Source organism: Motacilla alba, chromosome 25 (assembly GCF_015832195.1).
Source record: "Motacilla alba alba isolate MOTALB_02 chromosome 25, Motacilla_alba_V1.0_pri, whole genome shotgun sequence".
Taxonomy (NCBI): Eukaryota; Metazoa; Chordata; class Aves; order Passeriformes; family Motacillidae; genus Motacilla; species Motacilla alba.
The window spans coordinates 662,682-688,030 of record NC_052040.1 but is presented as its reverse complement, the minus strand read 5'-3'; the positions used below and the strand labels follow the sequence as shown (position 1 = coordinate 688,030).

At 52.8% G+C, this 25,349-nt stretch overlaps 2 protein-coding genes across 8 annotated transcripts; both read right to left on the bottom strand.

Annotated features, from left to right (window-relative positions):
* Positions 1-2,735: 2,735 nt before the first annotated feature.
* On the bottom strand, positions 2,736-11,309 carry LOC119711528 (cilia- and flagella-associated protein 45-like). 4 transcript variants are annotated; one of them, XM_038161873.1, is made up of 12 exons: positions 10,328-11,309; positions 9,606-9,761; positions 6,007-6,134; positions 5,557-5,698; positions 5,042-5,212; positions 4,716-4,894; positions 4,454-4,583; positions 4,073-4,219; positions 3,852-3,965; positions 3,445-3,638; positions 3,066-3,290; positions 2,736-2,894 (listed from the first exon to the last, which is right to left on the bottom strand). In XM_038161873.1, exons 3-12 carry the CDS (start codon positions 6,129-6,131, stop codon positions 2,816-2,818), a joined length of 1,506 nt encoding a protein of 501 aa, XP_038017801.1. In that variant the 5' UTR covers positions 6,132-6,134; positions 9,606-9,761; positions 10,328-11,309; the 3' UTR covers positions 2,736-2,815. The 4 variants fall into 4 exon arrangements, 3 of the variants coding, with proteins under 3 accessions (XP_038017801.1, XP_038017799.1, XP_038017802.1); XM_038161871.1 differs by having other exon boundaries at positions 9,606-10,499; positions 10,606-11,309; XM_038161874.1 differs by lacking the exon at positions 9,606-9,761.
* Positions 11,310-11,671: 362 nt separating this feature from the next.
* On the bottom strand, positions 11,672-16,996 carry LOC119711532 (translocon-associated protein subunit beta). 4 transcript variants are annotated; one of them, XM_038161879.1, is made up of 6 exons: positions 16,907-16,996; positions 14,824-14,978; positions 13,808-13,906; positions 13,317-13,425; positions 12,688-12,765; positions 11,672-12,009 (listed from the first exon to the last, which is right to left on the bottom strand). In XM_038161879.1, exons 2-6 carry the CDS (start codon positions 14,976-14,978, stop codon positions 11,899-11,901), a joined length of 552 nt encoding a protein of 183 aa, XP_038017807.1. In that variant the 5' UTR covers positions 16,907-16,996; the 3' UTR covers positions 11,672-11,898. The 4 variants fall into 4 exon arrangements, with proteins under 4 accessions (XP_038017807.1, XP_038017809.1, XP_038017810.1 ...); XM_038161881.1 differs by lacking the exon at positions 16,907-16,996 and adding an exon at positions 16,838-16,855; XM_038161882.1 differs by lacking the exon at positions 16,907-16,996 and adding an exon at positions 16,708-16,725.
* Positions 16,997-25,349: the final 8,353 nt, after the last annotated feature.

Below are 25,349 nucleotides of genomic sequence, written 5' to 3'. Positions count from 1 at the left end.
TTTCACACATGTCTCACCAGCCACAGGGTCCCCACTTTCTTCCCCTGCCACAAGCGTCCCTCCATTCTTTTTCTTCCAACCGTCCAATATCTTAAAGCTTCAACAGACCAGGATGGGTCCCATGTATTGTCTGACTTTTATACATTGGGATTACAGAAATTACAATCTGGCTAAAAATAGTTATGAGGATCTTCGGAGTCTCATACCCACCCCAAGCACACTACTTTACTCACCCTTTAAGCATACTCTCAGCTCTTACACGCACTAGTACTCATTGTACTGGTAGATCTGCAGTTTTCAGGGGCTTTTTATCTTCTTCTTCTTTTTGTCTTCTTCCCCCTCTTTTTTGTTTATCTAGTCTTTGTTGTCTCTGGGCCAACCTGCAATCACTGATGGTTGCAGGAGAGGTTGTTTGATCTGATAAAATTGGCAGGGGCATGCCATTTGTCTGAAATCTCTTGGGCCATAAAAGAGATTTTATATCCCAGACAAGTGCCCCATTGTGAGAAACAAGTGCGCACTTTTAAAATTTAAAAGGTTTTTTCCCCTCTGCTCTAAGAGATTCTGTTGGAATGCCAGGGCTATCAGCCACTCTTTCCGTGTGACTTGACCAGCTGGCTGTCCATCTAGGAGTCTCCTCCCCCTCCCAGCACCTTCAGGATGACAATGGGAAAAAATCCACTGAGAACCCTAAACCCATAATCTTACCCATCCTGAATTTTTGTCCCATACCAACATTGAATTTAAGACTTTTCAACTATATACATACATGCATTATTCAAGTTCTATAAATATTTACAAATACACATATATGCATATATATATATATATATATATACACACATATATATGTGTGTGTGTGTGTGTGTGTGTGTGTGTATATATATATATATATATACACATCAAGAGACATCTACAGGTGCAGTGGTGTCACAGACAGTTCACCCAAAGATCCGATCCCCTTGAGGGATACATTGTGTTTCTCCACCTTTTGTGCCACCAACCAGGTGCAACCTGGTCCTTGAGCAAAAACAATCCCACGAGTGGGTTTGTCATTTCCTGAGGCATGGTTAATCCAAACTGTTTTCCCAACAGGCCTCTCAGCTGTACCACAGGGACCTTATCTCCATCTACAGTGTGGAGGGACTCTGGTGTTGACTGGCCATGTAGCCTTTGCTGAATGCTGATCCCAGTGCTTGAAGGTCCCCCCATGCAAGCTCTTAGAGTGGTTTTTAACAGTCCATGACACTGTTCAACCTTCCCAGCAGCTGGTGCATGCTAAGGGATGTGATACACCCACTCAACGTTGTACTCTTGTGCCCAGGTGGTAACTAAGCTATTCCTGAAATGAGTTCCATGACCTAACTCAATTAGCTCTGGGGTGCCATGTCACCAAAGGATTTGTTTTTCCAAGCCCAGGATGGTGTGCTGGGCAGTAGTGTGAAGCACTGGGTGCACCTCCAGCCAGCTGGTGGTTGTGTCCACCATGGTGAACACATAGCACTTACCTCGGAGGCTTTGTGGCAGTATGATGTAATCAAACTCCCAGGCCTTTCCATACCTGTACTTATTCCAACACCCACCATTCCTCAGAGGCTTTACTCTCTCAGCCTACTTAACAGCAGCACATGTCTCACACTCGTGGGTAACCTGGGAGATGGCGTCCATGGTTAAATCCACCCCTTGGCCTTGTGCCCACTTAGAAGTGAAATCTCTCCCCTGATGACCTGAGGCATCATGGGCCCATGGAGCCAGAAACAACTCTCCCTTGTTCTGCCAGTCCAGATCTACCTGTGACACTTTGACTGGGGGAACCTGGTCTGCCTGTTTATTATTCTGATGTTCCTTGTTGGCTCAACTCACTCTTAGGCATGTGTGCATCTCCATGGTGGACTCTCACAATCGGCTTCTCCAGCTGGATGCTGAAATGTCTTGCCACATTTCAGAAGCCCAGATGGGTTTCTGTTTACATTGTCAATTGGCCTCTTTCCGTCTGTCCAGCCACCCCCACAGAGCATTGGCTGTCATCCATGAGTCAGCACAGAGGGAGAACTTTGGCCACTTCTCTTGTTTGGTGATGTCCAGAACCAACTGGACAGTCCAGGCAAGGTGTTCAGTTGCTCAATTCCTTCTGTTTCCACAAGCAGTTCCAAAAGCCCATCAATGTCCCTTTGGATCTCTGAAGTACCTGTTCCTGAAGTAGTCAGTGCCCAGTATCCATGGGGCATCTGGGCCACTTACAATGGAGGTATTTCTGCCAGGCCTTCCCAGTCAGGGAATACGCATAAATGTGCATAAAGCTGATGCAATATCAGGGGTATAAAAGATGGACCCACCATTTTCATGCACAAGCCTCTGGCATTTTGCCATGCTCCCAAGCTCTGTCCCTTTTGCTTTGCCGATTTTTTTTTTTTGTTCTCAGTAAAACTTCTATAACTTATTGCCACTTGGGGTCAGGGTTGTTTATAACAGGTGGTCAGCCAGAGCAATGACCCACTTCTTTTGTTAACTCACTCACCTGTCATCCCTCCCTGGGGCATCACCCCCTCCTTCTTCCAGCATCTTTCAGATGACAAATGGGAAAAATTCACTAAGAGGCCTAAACCCATAACACAACCCCAGAGTGGGACAGGTGGGACAAGAAACCTCAAGGCTCCTCCAGCCCTGTGGGCAGCTCCTCCCAAACAGCCCTGAGGCGAGGGAAGGATGGAAAAAACCATCTTCTCAGAAACATCGTTTATTGGAAAATTTAGTCAATGCAAATGGAATCCCCAAATCCATGGGGAATTGGAGCTGGTTCCTGGTGGGGCTGGGCCTAGGAGGGGGCTCTGTTGGCTTGGCTCTGGGCTTTGCGCTCCACCTGGGCACAGTACTTTTCGGGCATTCCAGTGGATCTGCAGAGGAAAAAATCCATTAGGCTCCCAGTGGATCTGGCACCGTGGCCCCACAGCAGGTTCCCGTTTGCTGAGGATACAGAGGGAGCTGGGAGGTGGCCCAGGCTGGGACACGAGGAAGGACTTGGGGAGCCCATCGAGCCCAGGGAAGCAGCACTTGCAGACCCTGACCTGAACTCCTGCAGCTTCTGCTGCCTGAACTGGGCGAGGCGCTGGCTGCGCTGCCAGAGCTCCTGCTGCTGCTGCCGGCCCTCCTCAATGAAGGCTGCCCGCTCCTGCTGCCGCTGCTGCTGCAGCTCCTGGATCTGCCGCCGGAGATCTTCGGCATGGGCGCGCTGCCGGAGCTCCCTCTGCTCCTGCTCCAGCTTCTCCCGCTCCAGCTGCTCCTGATGGGCCCTGCGGGAGAGCCAGGCTGGCTCAGAGACTCTGCCACAGCCCCTCCATACCTGGCACAGCACCTGGGCTGGCACTGGAGCCCCCAGAGTCACCAGCTGGAACTGGGAGCCACCTGGCCACCGCCTCAGCCATCCCTTGGTTGCGTGTGCCTCACCTGAGCACCCTCTGGAATTCCTGCCGGTCTTGCTGCACCTGCATGGCCAGGTACTGCTCCTTCTGGGCCACCTGCTCCAGCCGGTCCTGCTTCAGCTGCTGCTCCAGCTCGGCCTTCTTCCGTGCCTTCTCCAGCTCCTGCCGCCGCCATTCCCGGTCTGCGACCTCTTGGTTCCTCTTGGCCCTGAGAGCATCCTGCCCAAATAGGGGACAGTGCTGGGCTTCCCTCAGAGGCAGCTTTGGAAGCCCTTGGCCATGGCTTTGGCTCTGCTGGCACCGCTCCAGGACATCCCCTGGCTCCAGGGACTGGTCCTGCAGACCCCCCACATCCAGGGGCACTGCCCCTTTGCCAGGGTGGTGACAGGAACGGTGTCAGGGCAGCAAGTCACCTGTGCCTGGGCCACTCACCCGCTCTGCCTGCCAGTCCTGGGCCTGCTCCTGTGTGGCCCTGAGCCGGGCCAGCTCCTTCTCCTTCTCCAGGCGCAGTTGTTGCTGCTCCGCCTCCAAGGCAGCCTCGCGCTCCTGCAGGGGTCAGAGCCCTGGGGTGGGACAGAGCCCCGGGGTGGGACAGAGCCCCAGGACAGCTCCTGCAGCCCCTGCCCAGCCCACCAGGAGCCTGCTGCTCTTACAGCCTTCTGCCGCTGCTGCTCCAGCACCCGCTCGTCCTCCAGCCTCTCCTGCTCCCGCTGTTGATCCTTCAGCCTCTGGCTCTCCACATTGAAACGTTTAATATCAGCATGAATTTGCTTCAGTCGCTCCTGTTTCTGCTGCCAGGCCTGGAAATGACATGCAGGGTTGGGGACCACCAAGCTGAGTGCTCCTTCCTCCTCCTCACTCAGGCAGGCAGGCTTTGGGCCACCTCCCTGGGATGTCACAATGTCCCCAAGGACCAGAGCTCTGATCCTGCTGGCTGCTATCCCCACTCCTTGAGTGTGGCTGATCCAGCTCTGCCAATCCCCCTTTGCAGCCAGGTGGAAACCTCCCTGCACCCCCCTGTTCCTTGTTCCCACCTTCCGATCCTCCCTCTTCATCTGCTCCAGTCTCTCCAGCTGCCTCTGGCCCTCCTGGTACAGCTCCTCAGCCCTCAGTGCCCGTTCCTCTGCATTCTGCTCCATCTGTTTCACAATGTCCTGCCGGGCTCTGGGAATATGAGAGCAGAAGGGTTTCCTGTGGCTCCATCCTGCTCCCCATGGTGGGAACGCTGGCATGGACAGGGCTGGTGTGGTTGGAATGGGCTGGATGCCTCCACGGGGAAGAGGGAGGGATGCCCACCTCATCAGCTCCTGCTTCCTCTGGCGCTCCAGCTCCTCCTGGACCTCCATGCCCTTCTCCCGCTCCATTTCCATCATCTTGTCCAGGCGCTTCTCCTCCTCCGCCAGTTCCTTGTGAATCATCCGCTTCTCCAGGACTTGCTTGTCCCGGATCATGTTGCACTTGGCATTAAGGAACAGCTGTGGGGACAAGAGGTGTCTGTGGCTTGGAACCATACTGGGACACAGGGAGCAGGGAGGGCCAAGGAAGGAGAGGAAGAGCCTGGGAGCACGAGGAGCAGGGGAGGCTCAGCAGTGCCAGGTGACAGAGGCGAGCGCCGGCCCTACCGCATTCAGTTCCCGCACGTCTTCCTCCTGCTCCAGCCTCATCCTCATCGCCCGCTGCAGCAGCTTCTGCTCCTCCTGCTGCAGCTCCTCCTCCACATCTCTCCGACGGTCCCTCTTGTCCTCCAGCTCTGCCTTTCTCTGCTCCTCAATCAGGGCCTTTTTCAGCGCTTCCTGCAGGGACAGAGAGCACTGCCCAATCCTGGGCACCTTCCCGAGGGCTCGCAGGGGTCACATTCAGGTGCCACATTCCCGACACTGAGTGGGGACATGTCGGGCTCCTGGGGCCCTGGCACGGCCATGGGCACCACTCCCCACACCTCTGGGCAGACACCCCATGCCCTTGGAAGGGCACAATGTCAGGGATGCTGCCCAGCTTTCAGAGGAGCCCTGAGCCCTGCAGCCTCCCCTGTGCCCCAAAATGTGGTGGACAGAGGGAGGACCCCCTGCAGGAGCCACCACCCCTCAAACCCAGCTGTGGAGCAGGAAAAGGGGTTAGCAGGAAGTGAAATGCCTACAAAAGCAGCGTCCTGTCTGGCTCTCAGGGTCTTCAGCCTGTCCCAACGCTCCACCTCAGTCAGGGCTCGAGCTGATTCTTTGATCCTCTCATATTCCTTTTCCCCAATGATAAGACACGGTTGGGGCTTCTCCTGGGGAATGCTGGGGAGCACAGGGAGAGAGCTCAGTGGCAGAGACACCCCAACAGGTCCCTGTGCTCTCTGAACTGCCCACTTGGCCACCAAGCCAGCCCAGATCAATGTGGGAAGTGCTGGGGAAGCCATGGGGACCCGGCTCTATTATTTTGGGATAAAGCAGGAAGGGAAAGTGTGGTGAGAGTGGCACCAGGCTTGGATGCAGGGGGCAGGATGCCCGAGGGCACACTGTCAATCCCTGCTCCCCAGAGATTTTGGGATGCTGCACTGACACCCATTCCCCCAAAACCCATCAGGTTTTGGGCACAGCCTTACACAAGGTCTCGGATCAGGTCCCTGGTGATGATTCTGGTGGTCTTTGGTTTGTATCTGATGGAGGGCTGGAATTCAGGCTTTTTGGGCACATCCTGAAGGATCACAATAGGGCTGCTGGAGCCCATGACCTGTGGGAAAGGACAGTGTGAGGGATCTGAAATCCCCACACTCAGTGCTCCCTGGACACCAACTGATCATGGGAGGAGCTCTGGACCCTCAGTCGGGATGTGCCCTCAGGGGCATGACCAAAGGGGCTGGAGGAGCTGGGGGTCAGGGGAAGACTGGGGGCAGACCTTGGGAAGGAGGGACTGAAATCCCGGTGGGCGAGGCTGCCGACGGTGTGGAAGGAGGGACCCCTGGGAGGAGTCTCCGGGACGGAGGGACTGAGATCCTGAGCCAGTAGTTGCGGCTGCCATGGCGCTGTCATAGATTGTGGGAGGTGTGACAATGTCCTGGAGCCAACATCCCACTGTGATGGGACCAGCGGTTGGGATGTGTCTGAACCAATTGTGACGCGTGCCCAAAGCCACTGTCACAAGATGTCGGAACTAACTGTTGCCATGGCAGCACCCCCAACAGCTCCCAGGATTCATGGGATGTCTTGGAGCAGATGGGTGATGGGGGACATTGGTGTGGAAGCTCCAAGAGCTAGGAAGGGCAAATCCAAAGGAAGGCAGAGATGGAATTGCGGCAGCCAAGAGGAGCCTGAGTGTTATAGATACATATTATTATGTTGGCTTTTTGTAAATATTAGGATGGATTTTAAATGTGGGATGTGAAAGTAACTTTGTTATAAAGATATTGTTTTTATTTTTGGTATTAATTAAGCTTAGACATAGTAGTTAAATAGCTGATATAAGTATGCTTGTGTTAAAATGCCTACTTGGATTGGAAAACATCCAATGAATATAGGATGAGGACACCTGCTACAGATATGCCAACTATCAGCACTCACCATCTGAAGACAGTGTGGACCAAGGCCCAAAACTGAAGATGATGATAAAAAAGGACTAAAAGCACAACCCAGGAATACACATGCTCTAAAAAGGCAGTTCCAAGGAGGAGATATGCTGAACAGTTCTTGGAACATGTAAACTAGTTTTGGGGAAAAGTTTACTATGAATAAGGGTCTATGAATATGCAACAGGCTGATATAAGGGAAAAGGTATTTAAGGGGTATCCCCAAAGAGAACAGTGTGCTCTTGGCTGAGTGCTAACCTTTGCTTTATGGTCCTTATCTCCTATTGTCCTTTACTAAACTTTTTAAATTTCCACAGGAGTGTGAACGTGATTTTCACACCAAGGCTGTGAGAGGAGAAGCCCTGCAGGAAGGGCACGAGGGTCTCCAGAGATTTCCCCGCAGCCCATGGGGGTCCCTGGGGAGCAGACACCCCCTGCAGCCCTGCAGGAGCGCCCAGCTGAGCAGAGCTCAGCTCATGCCCAAAGGGGGCTGTGAGCCCGTGGGAAGACCCTGCTTGAGCAGTTCCTGAAGCACTGAGCCTGGGCAAGGAAGGGCCCCAGCCTGGAGCAGCTGGGGCAGAGCTACAGCCCACAGGAACAACTCCCACTGGAGAAATCCCTGGAGACGAGACTCCTGTGGAAGATAGGGATCCCACTTTGGGGTAGCTGGGCAAGGACAGCGACTGCTCTGGCTGAGCAGCGGCAGAAACAACCTGTGCTGAACTGCCTGGGGCCCTGTTCCCATCTCCGTATGCCGCTGGGGGGAGGAGGGAGAGCCCAGGAAGGAGTTTGGGGTGGGGGGAAAGTGTTTTGAAGGGTTTATTTGACTTTGCCTCATCCTACTCTGATTTTGTCAGCAAAATATTCAATTCATATTGCTAATTCTGAGCCTGCGTTTTCCATGACAGGATTTGATGAGTGATCTCTCCTGGTCCTTGTCTCAAACCAGGAACCCTTTTTGCTCAATTTTCTCTCCCCATCCAGGTGTGGAGCGCACTGAGGGAGCGGCTGTGGTGGGTGCGGAGCATCAGCCACTGCACATCCACGGTAACACAGGAAGGAGGAGGAGGGTCCAGCTCAGGCTGTTGAGCAGAGCGTTGTGGGATTTCAGTAGTTTTGTGGTTCTCTCAGTCCCTTGCTGAGAGGGAACAAATGATCAATTGTTGCATTTCCAGACTGGTTCCCCCACAGCTGCCCCTGCAGGGGGGGTTTCCAGCCAGCCCTGCTCTGAAAACCATCAAAGGCCCTCGCAGAGCCACTGCTGGGGCTCCCTTTGGGTTTTGTGCTTCTTGCAGGGCTGAGCAAACCACAGGCAGACCTTTTTCCCCCACACAATTCTCACCTTTGCAGCAGCTTAAAAGCTGCCAGAATTTGCCAGCAGCTTAAAAGCAGTCAAGGGGGTGGGGGGGACCCTCAGGTCCTGGCTGCCACCTGGGGCTGGCCAGAGTAGGGCTGGCCAACGACCATCCTTTTGCAGTGGGCCCCACACTTGACAGGGGTCCTGAAGATGTGCCACCCCTTGAACAGGCACCCAACCAGGAATGTGCAGGGACATTTCTGGAACCACCACCCCTCCCCCCCCGCCCAGGACAGGACCCCCCATACTAGGATGTGACACCACCTGGACTGGTTTCTCTCAGGTCACCCACAGAACAGGGACTTCACAGGACAGGATCCCCTTAGATGTGCCCTGCCAGGACAGAGTCTGCTCCCCTTTCCCATCTGACTCTCAGCACAAATCAACTCTTCCTCTTTGTCCAGGAAAAAGAAAATGTTGAGAGGGCACAACCCAAGCCCAACACCTCCATCCCCCATGGCCTCCCCACCCTTCCCTGCACCCCCCACACCCCATTTTCCCCCTCCCCTTGGTCCCCCCAATCTGTTCCCTGCTCAGGTGCTCCCTGGGATTGCTGAGCCAGGAACCAGGGGTGAGGGGACATGGCACAAAAATGAGGAAAAATTAAAAAACAGAAATAAAGAGAAGAACAGGACAAGGGCAGGAGAGGGCACAGAAACCGAGCTACCCAGGACACCCATGTCATGCATGCAAAGGAAACAAGCACCCCAGGGAGGCAGCGCTGGGCCCTGGGTCACCCCAAAATCTGAGGCACCCAGAAGCTGTGACCATGGGCTCTCCCAGCTACTGCCCATCCCTGAAATCCCCATTCCCCTGGAAACCCCAACCATGGGACCTCATTTCCTTCAGTCTCCCCTTCCCTGGGGCCCCCATGCCTGGACTGCAATTCCTCAGGAACTCCATTTCAAAGGAACCCCATCCCAGTAATTCCAGACCCTGGGACACCCCTTCCCTTGATTCCCCCACGACCTCCATTTTCACAGGGGTCCCTCCTTTCCCCTGGCATCCCTTTCCCTTGGCTCCCATCGCATGATTACAAATCCCTGGAGGCCACATTGTTCTGGGACCCTCATCCTCGATTCTCGGTCCACCCAACCCTTGCTATAGACCCCCATTCCTATAGGACCCCATCCCTGGGCACCCCATTCCCCTGGGCACCCATCGCTGGCTCCCTACACTGCCTCAGCCTCCAAATGCAGGCAACACCATGTCCCTACCATGTCCCACCATCACCCCTACTACCTACAAGTTCCCCACCCTGCCCTCACCAAGAGCCACCTACACGTGGGGACAAGATGTGACCTCGCTTCCTTCCTCTTGATCCGAAGGGCCACCACCCAGGGGAGCAGTGGCCACAGCAGCGAGTGACAGCCAGTCCACATGGCTGAGGACACCGGGACGGCTGGGAAGGTGGCACTGCTCCTGTGGGGTGAGTGCCCTGGGCATGGAATAGGGAGTTGGCACAGGGGGACAACAGGGTTCCCTTAAGTCCCCAATACCAGCAGAGCCCATGCGTGAGGTGACCGGGGTTGTGGGGACAGGAAGGTGGGGACGTTAATGGTGGGGCAGGGATTTGGGGAGGCATAAGGGGGCTGGTGGGGGTGACCTGTGACAGTACGGGGTGGCCATGGTGTCCCCGTTTCGGGGGTGTCCACAGTGTCCCTGTGCCCTGCCTCACTGTGGGGTGGCCGCAGTGTCCCTGTCTCCGAGGGGTCTGTGCCATACAAGGACAGTTTGGGGACAGCCCCCACAACCCATGCCCTCATGCCTCCCTGCCCCTGCGGTGCCAGCCCCACCCAGCCCTGTCCCTTCTCCCTTACAGTCCAGACCCTCAGCCTGGCTGGTGAGTCCTCGAGGAATGCCATGTCCCCATTCCACTGTCCCCAGCCTTGCTCTGGCCCTGGCAGGCTGGTGTCTCCTGTCACCCACAGGTGTCCAGAACACCCAGCTCCTTGTGGAGCCTCCCTGGAGGCCGCCGGTGCTGTGGGACCAAGTGACACTGACCTGCCAGGGCTCGGGGACCGCTGGTGCCACCACCTGGAACAAGGATGGGGTGCTGAGGGCAGGAGGGATGTGACAACTTCAGTAGCACCTACATGTGTGGCAGACCTGGCAGTGGTCAGCGTCCCCGTGAGCCTCAGATGGTGAGGGGCATTTGTGTCTCCAAACCTGGCACCTGTGGGGACCCCAAGGGTTCTGGGTGGGCTCTGCTCCATGGGTCCACCAGAGCCTGTCCCCTGCTCTGGGGACATCCCAGAGCATCCCAGTGTGCTGGATATTACCCAATAGGTGGTCATTGGTGACATCAGCTGTGGCAGGTCCCATGTCCCCCAGACTGGCTGGTGCTGCAGATGCTGGTACAGGCGCTGCTGGAGGAAGACATGGTGACACTGTGCTGCTGGGGCTGGCAGAACAATTCCAAAAGGGTTCCCCACAAACATGAGGACTTCAGTCTTGCAGTGGGAAGACCCCTGACACGGCCACAAGGATTTGAGGGACAATATGCATGTCCATCAGGCCTGGGAATTATGGGAAACAAGAAGGGGGAGCCCTCCAGGCCCTCAAGGCCTTGTAGCAGCTCAAGACACAGTGAGGCTTGGTGAGGCTGCTGTGGTTCAGCTCCCCACCCTTGGCTCTGTGCCTCAGCAAAGCCTCCTCCTGCAGACTGGGAATGCTGGATCCAGCTGCTGCTGGAACCAACTGAGCCTTTGCCCCAGGCTCCAGTGTCCCCTCTTAGCAGGGCCCTTAGCCCTCCTCAGCCACCAACGGCCATTTTGTGTCCTGGGTGGTTCAGTGTCATTCAAAGGGACGGAGGGTCAGAGAATGGCACAGGAAAAGAGGTGATTGCAGAGAACATGTCCTGATCCACTATCAGTAGAAAGCTAGAGCCTGTCTAGGGGAGGGGGTCGTGGGTGGGTGTAGTTAAGCAGAGCATCCCCAGTGCGGGGAGAGTTTCCCAGCCTGTGTACCTGATTCTTGAGGAATTTAACCCTGATCCTCCTCCCTGCACTCCACCCTCATGGCTTTACAAGCCCACCATGGACCTGTGCAGGCTGGTGGGTCAGAGAACAGCATCAACAGGGCAAAGGAGAAGCTGGGACATTCTCTATGAAATCAGTGTGGTGTCACCAGAACAATCTCTGTCCCACAGGGCAGGCAGTACCTGGAGGGGACCCTGAGATATGACACCCTGCAGAAAACTGCAGCAGGCAAATGGGAGCTGGAGGCAGCACAGGGGGCAGAGCCCCACTGACAGGCCCCTCTGGGCACTAACATGCTGCGCTGCTCAGATTGCTGCGGCTGCAGAGGAGAGAGGGGTTCTGCCTCCAAAGGGGCTGGACAAGGCAGTTTGGGACTTGTGGTTGTTCTTTTTTCTGTTTGCTTGTTTCTCCATTAGAACACAGAGGACACCTCACAGCTGCTGCTGCAGCCACTGGATCCTTGGCCCAGAGGGCTGAAGCACAGCGCAGGCAGCACCTCGCAGGGGACAGTGCCATCCCGACCCAGCCACTGTTCTTGGGGGTTTGGGGGTGTCCTTTCCCGAGCTCTGGGCTGCTCATGGCATTGGACTCTGCTCAGTTCTTTTTGCTCTTGGGTGTGTCATACTTCCTCTTGCTCGAGTACCAGAGCAGCAGGGGGATCCCGATGGAGGGCAGGGTCATCACGCCAAACGCCGCCCAGTCCAGCTAGAGGGAGAAATTAAGAGAAAAGTCAAAACAATCCAGGCCAGGGGAGTCTTAAAGCAATGAGGTCAGAGGAGGAGAGGGAGGGGAGACCTCACATTGTCTACAGCTTCCTCACATGGGGAAGCAGAGGGGCAGGTGCTGACCTCTGCCCTCAGTGACCACGACAGGACCCGAGGGAGCATCTGCAGCTGTGTCAGGACAGCCAACATTAAGGGTGGATATTAAGAAAAGGCTTTTTCTCCCAGAGGATGGTCTCCCAGGCACTGCAAGAGGCTCCCCAGGAAAGCGATCACAGCACTGAGCTTGACAAGAGCTCAAGGAGTTTGGATAGGGCTGAAGGTGCATGCTTGGGATTCCTGGGTTGTCCTCTGCAGGGCCAGGAGTTGGACTCCACAATCTTTTGGGTCCCTTCCAGCCTAGGGGATTCTAAGATTCTTCTCTCAGATTTTCTAACTCAAATGCCACTGTGCAGCTTCTTCACAGAGAAAGTTGGGCTGGAAACTCAGCTGCTTCTGCGATAGTTCCTGTCAGTTCTCCAGAGGACTAACTCCAGCTCCCTCTGGAGCACTCCAGGTGACTGCAGGGTAAGCCACACACACCACGTGCAAGCAGGAAGCCACAACACTGGGCTGCAGCTGCCGTGGTGCACTTTTCCATTGTCAATTGAAAGGTACTCACAAAGTGAGGGGAGAACCTCCTGTCGAAGTCACGCTGAGCCAGGATTCCTCCCTGCCCAGGAGCACTGGTGAAGCCAACCTGGAAAAGGCAGGGAAAAGACAGGCTTTGCCACCTTTCCTCCTCACTCCAGAACTGGGCAGGGTGAGAACAACATGGACATGCATCACCTCAACCATGCAGCTCTGGGAGCACGATCAGGTGTGTCTGCAGGTGTAGTGTTACATTTTAGTTAAATTGCATGCTCTGTCTCACCCCTCGAAATTGTACAGTTTATTCCAAGCCTGTGATTCTCCCCTGCAGTATCATGTATCTGTAATCCCATTGGCTCAAGTCTTATTCTGCGCCCACTTTGAATCTCCTTATTAAGCTGTGCAAGGGAGACAAGACTCTCTCTTGGCCCTTTTTCTCCCTAGGCTCTCCTCCTCCCCCCTACCTCCCTTCTCCCTCAGAAACCATGCTGCTCCCAGGGGTGGGACCCCCAATAAACCCTCATCTAATTAACACCCTCATCAGCTGTGTGGAGTCTCATTGCCTGCTTGCTGCTACCAGCGAAGATACTGCTTAGGGGGCTCCCCGGAGACCCCCAAACGAACAGCAACATTCAGGGATCCCATAAATCAGCTACTTACTACCACCTGGGCACCCTCCTGTGCCAGGTACGTGATGGTGGCAGAGGTGAAGTTGAAGTACCCAGCCTTAAGAGGCCGTAGAACCACGGTGTGGGACACATTGCTCGCTCTGGGAGCTGGACGTTAAGGAACACTGTTGTATTTCATCCCAGGAAGAAAAGAGAGGAGAGGGGAAAAGAGCAACCAGGAGCCAGGTGCAGAAGTCAGTGCTGCTGACAGATCTGAGTACTCGTGGTCACAGACAGCCAGACCTACCCAAGGCTGACCCAGCTGCTCTTCCACATGCAGAGGAACTACCCCGGGACCTGGTCCTGTCTGTAAGGAACTTTGTTTTCACACTGCACCATCCAGAAGAGCAGGGGGTTGCATTTGGCACCCTGTTCGGGCTCTGGAAGGAATTTCAGGGACAGCAAATGAAGATAGGACGAAGCTGCAGGACGCTCAGGGCCAAGAAAGAGAGTTGGGAGAAATTTCAAAACATGAAAAGATACGGAGCAATCCTGTCCCACTTGACATTGAGCATGCCGGAGACGATGCCAAAATCTTCTGGGGGGAAAGAATCATCCGACAGCTCCACATCTAGGGCAGCACTGAACACAACAAAGAGAGGGATGAGACAGGAATCTTAAGCTTTGCCATCTGCTCACAGGCTCTGCAGCAAAGTGCACTGACAGTTCCATCCTGACCAAATGGAAGAACTGATTTTTCAGAGATGAAATGTCACCAGTAGAAGATGGGGAGGAGAGCTGAGATACCTTACAGGGAGACTGCAGAGGGAGGAAGGCAAAGCTGACAGAAACAACCACAAGGACAGGAAAACCACCATTTTTTCCACAACACAATTTGGCAGTTTGCTGAACTTCAGATACCATCCCATGGATACACATTGGCCTAAATAATAACCAAATCCCATATATAAAATTACAGGATCTCATTAATGTTTTATCAATTCAACATTACAGCACCGTATATTCTTCTGTTAGCAGTACTGCACTCAGTATGCATTATTCTGCCTTAAAAAAAAAAATCTAAAAAAACAAAATCTCAAAGCCCTTTAATAGTGTCCTGCATTTTGTTCAATCAGCTTTTCATTCTGTAAATGAAGCTTTTTATCAGCATGGTGGAAGTTCTGCTTTATCTTTGACAGGTCCTTAGTTAAGTCCTGATAGCAAAAAAGGAATTTTCATTGAAAAGAATAAAAGTGAAAAAGAGCTCACAAAGCCAAGAAAGGGAGCTGCATGCATGGGGAACAGAGTGTCACAGGACACCACAGGAACTATGCCATGCTGGTCTGACAGCTTGAGCAGCCACGGGGTGAAAGCAGGGACAATGGAAGAGGAAGGAATAGGCAAATTTCAGGGTCAATCCTTCAGGCATTGCCAGAAAGCTCAGAGTTAGAGTTAGCAAAAGCAACAGCACACCACAGAGCTCACAAATCGCCTTGTACCCTGCAGCCACACAGAGAACATTTGCTCGTGGTCAGTACTGAAGCCTGGACAGGGCTTACCTGGAGCCAACATTGTAGATGTTGTACTGCAAAGTCAAGTCCTTGCCCTCCACTGCATATCTGTTTAACAGGGATTTAGAGGCCAGGAGCCTGGCACCATCCTCGCAGCGAGCCACAGACACCAGGGCAAACACGGCAAGAAGTGGAAGCTTCATCTAGAAACACAAGGAAATGGAATGTCACTGATCATTTGAAATCTATGAACACTTCCCTGTGAGGATGTAAGAATTGGCACAGCAGTGTCTCAGATCTGCAGCCATGGAAGAAAAGTTCACAGTCTTCTCCCCTTTCAAAGCCCCGGCCAGTATCACTCCTTTTTACAGAATCATGGAACATCCTGAGTTGAAAGTGACCCAAAAGGATCATCTAGTCCAAGCCCTGGCCCCGTACATCTCAATAATGGGCAAAACTTTCAGATCACGAAGCCTCTTCTAGTAGCTTCCAGAGCAAAAGCTTTGGTAATTAACAATTTCATCAGTTTTAGCAACTAATATTTAATTGCCCTTGCAAAGCCTGACAACTTTCCAGTGCTGTCTTACACAACAGAGTTCGGTCTTCTCAGAAAGCACAGCTCCTCATTTCTAACATTATTCTTCCCTATTTCCAGCCACTGAGGAACCACCAACTCCCTCCAGTGGCTTTTGTGATCCCCTGCACAAGTCCCTGCTTCAGGCCACGTGGTCTGACTCACCCAAACACGGTGCCTCTGCAGCCACCCTGCTGAGAGGACAAGGAGACAACAGGAGCACTACAGATGTGACCAGTGAGGACACGTGATGGGGCTTTTACATGCAAAAAATGCTTCAATATCAGGGCCTCTGCCCTCCACAGCCACAGGGCGGTTGGGGTTGGACAGGACTGTAAAGACCATGCAATTGCACCCCCCTGCCATGGGCAGGGACACTTTCCACTAGACCAGGTTGCTCCAAGCCCCATCCAACCTGGTCTTTGACACTTCCAGGGATGGGGCAGCCACAGCTTCTCTGGACAACCTGTGCCAGCGACTCAACTCCCTCACAGGGACCAATTTCTTCCCAATATCCCATCTAACTCTGCCCTCGGGCAATGGGAAGCCTTGTTTTGTCACTCCAGGCCCTTGTCCAAAGTCCCTCTCCAGCTCTCTTGGAACCCCTGTAGGCCCTGCAAGGGGCTCTGGGGTCCCCTGGAATCCTCTGCTCTCCAGACTCAACACCCCCAGCTCTCCCAGCCTGTCTCCAGAGCAGAGGGGCTGCAGCCCCTGGATCATCTCTGTGGCCTCCCCATGATTCACTCCAGCAGCTCCTTGTCTTCCCTGTGCTGGGGAGCCCAGCGCTGGAGGCAACTCTGCAGGGGAGGGTCTCAGCAGAGCAGAGGGGCAGAACCCCCCCATCACATGCTGCCCACGCTGTTGGGGATGAGCCCAGGACAGTGCTGGCTTTCTAGGCCCCCAGAGCACATTTTCTAGGCCCCCAGCAGCCACGGCATGCTGAGCTTCCTGACAATCGACGCCCCCAAATCCTTCCCAAGGCTGCTCTCCATACATTCTCCCCCAGACTGTTTGTTTCGGGTTGCCCCAGTGCAGGTGCAGCACCTGCCCTTGGCGTCGCTGAACCTCCAGGGCCTGGCACGGACCCGCCTGCCCAGCCTGTCCCAGCGCGGCCGCCAGAAGCCCCTTCCTTCCCCCCTTTCCTGCCCTGCTGCAGCCGCAGCAGCCCAGCAGCGCATGCAGCCCAGCAGCGCATGCAGCCCAGCAGCGCATGCAGCCCAGCAGCGCATGCAGCCCAGCAGCGCATGCAGCCCAGCAGCGCATGCAGCCCAGCAGCGCATGCAGCCCAGCAGCGCATGCAGCCCAGGCTGCTCCTGCCCACTCGCGAAGCCCAGGGGCCCAGAGGGGCTCAAGAACACCTCTCAACAGGGAACCGCCCGGTTTCACCCACGCTGCCCACGGAACACTCCGACTCTGACGCTCCAGCGCCAGAAACCGGCAGGTCCTTCCTGGCCCCTCAGAGCCCACGACCGATCCTCTCCTACAGACCCTTCTCAGCGCCCCCCGCTCCGCCCCGAGGCCGCGGCCTCCGGCTGCCCCGGGCCTCCCGCCCCTCACCGTCCCTCCCGCCGCCACCGCCGCACAGACGAGTCAGCGCCGCCGGGGCGGAAATGACACATATGAACCGCGCCTCAGGTGGGCCCTATGCCCCCTGGGAAATGGAGGCTAAGCCCGTGCCCACGCACGGACTCCGCGCCTGCGCAGGCCACGCTTCCTGCGCAGCCCCATTGCCCAGTGGCGGCGGCACTAGCGGCGGCGGCGCGCCGTGCTGGGCCGGGCTCTGGAAAGGAAGGCTCTGGAAAGGAAGGCTCTGGAGAAGAGTAGCAGCTGTGTCTTGGCACGACCAGCAGCTCCGGCCGTGTGAGCAGCCTGCTCAGGTCCGTGGTGGGGGTGTAAAGCTGTGAAGAAGGAGTGAAGGAAAAGGAGCAGGGCTAAATTCCTCAAGAATCAGGTGCACAGAACCCCAGGGTCTCCCTTCCTGCACTCAGGACTCCCTGCTTGACTCACTCCCCGAAGACAGGCTGCAGCCTTCTGCTGCCGCGGAACAGGACGTGTCCTGACCTCCCCAGTGCAAAGCCCACAGCATAAGAAACCTATTGGTGTTTCCAGCGCTGCAGGAATCCCCAAGAGCTCCCCTGTGTCCTTGTCTCTCAGGCAGATACCTCTGGTGGGAGAAAGGCCTCAGGACCGTCTTCTGTACAGATTTTGCTCCTTACAAGTGGAACTGAGGGTATATGACTTCATTACCTGAAGCTGTATTTGGAGGATTAACCACTGATATATAAATAGACCAAAATTATATCTGTCTAAAAAGCTCAAAAGCTTTTTAGCTATCCTTCGTTTTGGGTATAGGCCCTTGGGGAGGCTTCATCTGCCCTTAATTTATGTGAAGACGCTTAATTAAATATATCTATTTGTATTCCCTTAATTCTGTCTGGCCTCTGTTTTTAGGTAAGGGTTTTTAGTTTTGGAGAAATCCAGCAAAGTCTACAAAATTTTTTGCCTCGCAGCCCAGTGTTGGCCAGTGCAACTGGCTGCAAATGGAGGCCATTTTCTGTGTGGAAAAGAATTCATTTCCCCAGAGTCTGGGTATAAGCTCAGGTGGTGTCTCGTACTTTAAGGCCATGTAGGATCATAGTTGCTGGCAGCTGCAGTTCTGGAGAAATCCAGAAAAGTCTGCAAATTTTGAGGTTGGCACTCCAGTGTCATCCATTGAGAGTGGCCTCAAACAGAGGCCATTTTTCATGGGAAAAAAAAAGCAAATTCCTCAGGGTCTGGGTATCAGCTCAGAGGTGGCCTTTGAGGCTCCAAGAACTTGCAAGGTCTTAGTTGCAGGCATCTTTAGATTTCGAGAAAACCAGCAAAGTTAGGAAATTTTTAGGTTGTCACCCTATTAATTGCCAGTGCAAGTGACCACAAACGCATGCCATTTTCCGTGGGAGAGAGAAGTCATTTCCCCAGGGTCTGGGTATGAGCTCAGAGGTGGCATTTGAAACTCTAAGGGAATGCTTGATCCTCATTGCTAGAAATATTAGTTTTGGAGAAATCCAGCAAAGTTTGCAAATTTCTACCTTGGCACCCCACTGTCTGCCAGGGCAAGTGGCTGCAAATGGCAGCCATTTTGCATAGGAAAAAGAAGTCATTTCCCCAGGGTCTGGGTATCAGCTCAGATATGGCATTTGGTTCTTTATGGACGTACTTGGTCCAAGTTTCTCTCAGCTTCAATTTTTGATGAATCTAGCCATTTTTGCACATTTTTTTGGTTGGCACCCCAGTGTCAGCCAGGGCAAGTGGCTGAAACCAGAGGCCGTTTTCCATCGGGAAAATAATTTTTCCCCCGAGAGTCTAGGTATGAGCTCAGAGATGGCGTTTGGGACTCTAAGGGCATGCTCGCTCCTACTTGCTAGCATGATTAGTTTTGGAGAAATACAGCAAAGTTTGCAAATTTTTGGGTTGCCACACTATTATTGGAAAGTGTGAGTGGTCGAAACGGAGGCTATATTCCTTTGGAAAAAGAAGTCATTTCCCCAGGGCCTGGGTATCAGCTCAGAGGTGGCGCTTTGGTATCTTAGGGCATGCATGGTTCTCGTGTCAGTCAGCTTTAATTTTGGAGATATCCAGCAAAGTTTGGGGATTTTAGCTTGGCACCGCATTGTCAGCCTGTGAAAGTGGCCGCAAACTGAGGCCACTTCCCATGGGAAAAATAATTCTTTCCTCCAGGGTCTGGGTATCAGCTCAGAGGTGGCATGTGGGACTTGATTTGCGTACTTGGTCCTAGTTGCTGGCAGCATTAGATTTGCAGAAATCCAGCAATGTTTGTGAATTTTTAGCTTGGCACCCCACTGTGGGCCAGTGCGAGTGGTTACAAATGAATGTCATTTTCCATGGGAAAAAGAAGTCATTCCCCCAGGGTCTGGCTATCAGCTTAGAGGTCGCATTTGGGGCTCTAAGAGCATGCATGATCCTAGTTTCTTTCAGCTTCAGTTTTGGTGAAATCCAGGAATGTGTGTGGGTTTTTAGGTTGACACCCCATTTCAGCCAGTGCGAGTTGCCTCAAACAGAGGCCATTTTCCATGTGAAAAAGGCGTCTTTTCCCCAGGGTCTGGGTATCAGATGAAAGGTGGCATTTGTTTCTTTATGGGCGTACCTGGTTCTAGATAGTTGTAGCGTTAGATTTGGAGAAACTGAGCAAAGTTTGCAAATTTTTAGCTTGGCACCCTGGTGTCGGCCCGTGCGAGTGGCCGCAAATGGCGGCCATTTTCCATGGGAAAAGGAAGTCATTCCCCAGGGTCTGGGTACCAGTTTAGAGGTGGCATTTGGGGTTCTTAGGGTATGCATGGGCCTATTTCCTCTCGGCGTTAGTTTTTGAGAAATCCAGCAAAGTTTGTAAATTTTTAGCTTGGCACGCCAGACTCAGCCAGAGTGAGTGGCCGCAAAGTGAAGCCATTTTCCATGGGAATAAGAAGTTCTTTCCGCAGGGTGTGGGTATCAGCTCAGAGGTGACATTTGTTGCTATATGGGTGTACTTGGTCCTAGTTGGCAGCAGCTGTAGGTTTGGAGTGATCCAGCAAGTTTTATGAATTTTTAGGTTAACACCAAACTGTCAGCCACTGCGACTGGCTGCAAACGGAGGCCATTTTCCATTGGAAAAAGAAGCATTTTTCCCAGGGACTAGGTATCAGCACAGAGGTAGTCTATGGGGCTGTAAAGCAATGCTTTCTCATCATTGCTGTGTAGCTTTAGTTTTGGTAAAATCCAGTAATGTTTGGGAATTTTTCAGAATTTTCCTTCTGTCAGCCAGTGAGAGTGGCTGAAGACAGAGGCCATTTTCCATTGGAAAAAAAGTCATTTCCCCAAGATCTGGGTGTCAGCTCAGTGGTGGCATTTTGAGCTTTAAGGGAATGCTCTGTCCTGGTTGCTGTCAACTTCAGTTTTGGAGAAATCCAGCAAATTTTGCGAATTTTTGGATTCACTCCCCAGTTTCAGCCAGTGCAAGTGGTAGCAAATGGAGGCCATTTTCCATGGGAAAAAGAAATAATTTCCCCAGTGTCTGGGTATCAGCTCAGTGGTGGCTTTTTGAGGTCTAAGGGCATGCATGGTGCTAGTATATTTCCAGTTTAGTTTTGGAGAAATACAGGAAAGTTTCTGGTTTTAAAGGTTCACACACCAGTTTAGGCCAGTGTGAGTGGTGGCAAACAAAAGCCATTTTTCATGAGATAAAGAAGTCATTTCCCCAGTGTCTCAGTATAAGCTCAGAGGTGGCATTTGGGGCTTGAAGGATTTGGAGGCTCTTCATTTCTGACACCTTTATTTGTGGAAATATCCATCAAAATTTGCAAACTTCTAGCCTGGCACCCCACTGTTGGCCACTGCAAGTGGCCACAAAGGGAGGCCATTTTCCATGGGAAAAAGAAGTCATTTCTCCAGGGTCTGGGTATCATATGAGAAATGGCTTTTAGGGCTCAAAGGACTTGAAGGGTCCTAGTTTCTGGCCGATTTAGTTTTGGAGAAATCCAGCAAAGTTTGCAAATTTTCTAGCTTTGCACCACACTATCTATCTGTGTTAGTGGCCATGTACAGAGGCCATTTTCCATGGGAAAAAGAAGTCTTCTCCAGAGTCTGGGTATCAGCTCAGAGGTGGCACTTGGGGCTCTAAGGGCATGCTCCGTGCTCATTGCCAGCAACCTCAGTTCTGGAGAAATCCAGCAAAGTGTGGGAATTTTCCGGTTGGTACCCCAGTGTTGGCCAGTGTGTGTGGCTGCCAGTTCAGGGCATTTTCCATGGGAAAAGAGAAGTCATTTCCCCAGTGTCTGGGTGTCAGATGAAAGATGACTTTTGGGGCTATAAGAACTTGCAGGGTCCTAGTTGCTGGCAGCTTTAGTTTTGGAGAAATCCATCAAAGTTTGGTAAATTTCTAGCTTAGCAACCCTCTTTCTGCCTTGTGACAGCAAAAAAATGGAGGCCATTTTCCATGGGAAAAAGAAGTAATTTCCCCAGGGTCTGGGTATCAGATGAAAGGTGGCTTTTTGGGGCTCTAAGGACTTGCTGGGTTCTAGTGTGTGGGTGTGTGGCAGCTTTACTTTTGGAGAAATCCAGCAAAGTTTGCAAATTTCTAGCTTGGCACGTTACAGTCGGCCAGGGCGAGTGGCCACAAATGTAGGCCATTTTCCATGGGAAAAAGAAGTAATTTCCCCAGAGTCTGGGTACCAGTTTAGAGGTGGCATTTGGGGCTCTAAGGACTTGCAAGGTCCTAGTTGCTTGCAGCTTTAGTTTTGGAGAAATCCAGCAACGTTTGGGAATTTTCTGGTTGGTACCCCAGTGTTGGCCAGTGCGTGTGGCTGCCAATTGAGAGCATTTTCCAGGGAAAAGAGAAGTCATTTCCCCAGGGTTTCTGTATCAGATTAAAGGTGACATTTATAGTTCTAAGGACTTGCAGTGTCTTAGTTTCTGGCAGCTTTAGATTTGCAGAAATCCAGGAAAGTTTGCAACTTTCTCCATTGGCAACCCAATGTCCCCAGGTGCAAATGGCCACAAATGGACAGCATTTTCCATGAGAAAAAGAGGTCATTTCCTCAGCATCTGGCTAAAAGACGAAAGGTAGCTTTTGGGCCTTTAAGGACTTGCAGGATCCTAGTTTATGGTAGCTTTAATTTTGGAGAAATCTGGCAAAGTTGGCAAATTTCTAGCTTGGCATGACACAGTCAGCCAGGGTGAGTGGCCACAAATGGAGGACATTTTCTGTAGGAAAAAAATGCCAGTTGCCCAACGTCCTAGGTGTCACAAGAAAGCTGCCTTTCGGGGCTTTAAGGACCTGCAGGCCCCTCATTGCTGCTGGCTTTCATTTTAGAGAAATCAAGAAAAGTTTGCAACTTGCTGTCATTTTTCCGCCACCATCAGCCCATGCCAGTGGCTGCAAAAGGCGGCCATTTTTTGCGGGATAGAGGCGCCATCCCCCCAGGGTCCTGAATATCAGATGAACGCTGGCTTTCGGGGCTTGAAGTACCTGCAGGCCTCTCGTCGCTGGCGTTTTTCGTATTGGAGGAATCCAGGAAAGTTTGCCAATTGCTGGCTTCTCCCGCCTCCATCGACCCGCTCGGGAGGCCGCAAATGGCAGCCAGTTGGAAATGGCGCTGGAAAAAGGCGCCATCCCAACAGGGTCCTCAGTATGAGATGAAAGCTGGCTTTCGGGGCTTTAAGCTCTGCAGGCCCTTCGTCATTGCTGGCTTTCGTTTTAAAGAAATCCGGCAAAGTTTGCCAACTTGCTGTCATTAATCCGCCACTGTCGGCCCATGCCAGTGACCGCAAAAGGCAGCCATTTTCTGGTAGAAAAAGGCAACATCCCTCCAGGATACTGGAAAGCAGATGACTGGGGGCTATCGGCGCTTTAAGGACCTACAGAGTGCTTCTCGCTGGCGGCGTTCGTTTTCGAAAAATGCAGCAAAGTTTGCAAATTTCTGGCTTGGCCCGCTACAGTCGGAAGTGGCAGGTGTCAGAAAGTGGCGGCCATTTTTTGCGGGACAAAGGCGCCGTTCCCCATGAGTCCTAGGTATCAGATGAAAGCCGGCTTTCAGCGTATAACCACCTGCAGGCCCTTCGTCACTGCTGGCTTTTGTTTTGGAAAAATCTAGCAAAGCTTGCAAATTGCTGGCTCGGCCCGGTACCATCTGCCGGGGAGAGTAGACACAAATGGCGTCTATTTTCTGTAATGAACATAGGCTCCCAGGTATCAGATGAAAGCTGGCATTTGGGGCTTTAACCACCGGCAAGCCCGTTGCCTCTGCAGGCTTTCATTTTGGAGAAATCTTACAAAGATTGACCATTTCTAGCTCAGAGCAACACCCTAAAAACGGTGCGAGAGGCCACAAATGGCGGCTATTTTCTGAAAGAAAAAGTCGCCATCCCGCCAGGGTCCTGGGTATCAGATGAAAGCTATCTTTCGGAGCCTTAACAAACTTCAAGCCCCTCATGGCTGCCGGCTTTTGTTTTGGAGAAATCCAGCAGAGTTTGCGAATTGCTGCCTCACAGGGCCCCCTACAGGTGGGGCAAGCTGCTGCCAATTTTGGCCATTTTTGACGGGAAAAAGGCGCCGACCGCCCAGGGTCCTGGGTATCGGATGAAAGCCGGCTTTCGGGCCTTTAACTACCTCTAGGCCCCTCGTCGCTGCCGGCTTTTGTTTTGGAGAAATCTGGCAGAGTTTGCCAATTGCTGCCTCAGAGCGGCTTTTACGTGCGGCGCGAGTGGCCACAAATCGTGGCAAATTATTGGAAGTAAAATGCGCCATCCCACCAGGGTCCTGGGTATCAGATGAAAGCTGGCTTTCGGGGCCTTAACCAACTTCAAGCCCCTCGTGGCTGCCAGCTTTTGTTGTGGAGAAATCCAGCAGAGTTTGCGAATTGCTGCCTCACAGGGCCCCCTACAGGCGGGGCAAGCTGCTGCCAATTTTGGCCATTTTCATGGGAAAAATGCGCCATCCCCGCATGATCCTGGGTATCAGAGGAAAGCTGGCTTTCGGGGCTTTAACCACCTGCACACCCCTCATCTCTGCAGGTTTTTGTTTTGGAGAAATCCGGCAAAGTTTGCCAATTACTGACTTAGAGCAACCTCTACAGGCATTGTGACTGTTTCCAAATGGCGGCCATTTTCTGTAGGAAAATGCGCCATCTCCCCATGGTCCTGGGTATCAGACAAAAGCTGGCTTTTTGGGCTTTAACCACCTGCAGGCCCCTCGTCGCTGCCGGCTTTTGTTTTGGAGAAATCCGGCAGAGATTGAAAATTGCTGCCTCAGAGCTCCGGTTACAGGCGGGACGAGTGGCCACAAATGGCGTCCATTTTCTGCAAGAAAAAGGCGCCATCCCGCCAGGGTCTTGGGTATCAGACGAAAGCTGGCTTTCGGGCCTTTAACCACCTGAAAGCTCATCGTGACTGCTGGCTTTTGTTTTGGAGAAATCTGTCAGAGTTTGAAAATTGCTGGCTAGAAGAGCCTTTTCCAGGCACAGGGAGTGGCCACAAATGGCGGCCATTTTCTGCAATGAAAAAGGCGTCATCCTCCCATGGTCCTGGGTATCAGACGAAAGCTGGCTTTCAGGGCTTTATCCACCTGCAGGCCACACATCACTGACGGCTTTTGTTTTGGAGAAACCAGGGAAAGTTTGGCATTGGCTTCCTCTGAGCAACCTCTACAGGCATTGTGACTGTTTGCAAATGGCGGCCATTTTCTGTAGGAAAAGGCGCCATCTCCCCAGGGTCCTGGGTATCAGTAGAAAGCTGGCTTTCAGGGCTTTAACCACCTGCAAGGCCATTGTCGCTGCAGCCTTTTGTTTTGGAGAAATCCGGCAAAGATTGGAAATAGCTGGCTCAGAGCAACCTATACAGGCGTTGTGACTGTTTGTAAATGGCGGCCATTTTCTGTGGTTAAGGCGCCCTCCCCCAGGGTCCTGGATTTCAGATGAAAGCTGGCTTTTGGGCTTTTAACCACCTGCAGGCCCCTTTTCGCTGCTGGCATTCATTTTGGAGAAATCTGGCAACGTGTGACAATTTTTGGCTCAGAGCAACCCCTAAAGGCAGAGCCAGTGGCCACAAATGGCTGCCATTTTCTGCAGGATAAACGCGCCATCCACCCAGGGTTGTGGGTATAGGACGAAAGCTGGCTTTCAGGGCTTTAACCATCGGCAAGCCCGTTGTGGCTGCAGGCTTTCTTTTTGGAGAAATCCGGCAGAGTTTGAGAATTGCTGGCCCAGAGCAACCCCTAAAAGCGGGGCTAGTGGCCACAAATGGCGGCATTTTTCCACAAGAAAAAGGCACCAACACCCCAAGGTCCTGGGTATGAGATGAAAGCTGGCTTTCAGGCTTTAACCACCTGCAAGCCCCTCATCTCTGCAGGCTTTCCTTTTGGAGAAATCCAGCAAAGTTTGCCAATTGCTGGCTCAGAGCAACCTCAACAGTCATTGTGACTCTTTGCAAGTGGCGGCCATTTTCTGTGAGAAAAGGCACCATCTCTCCA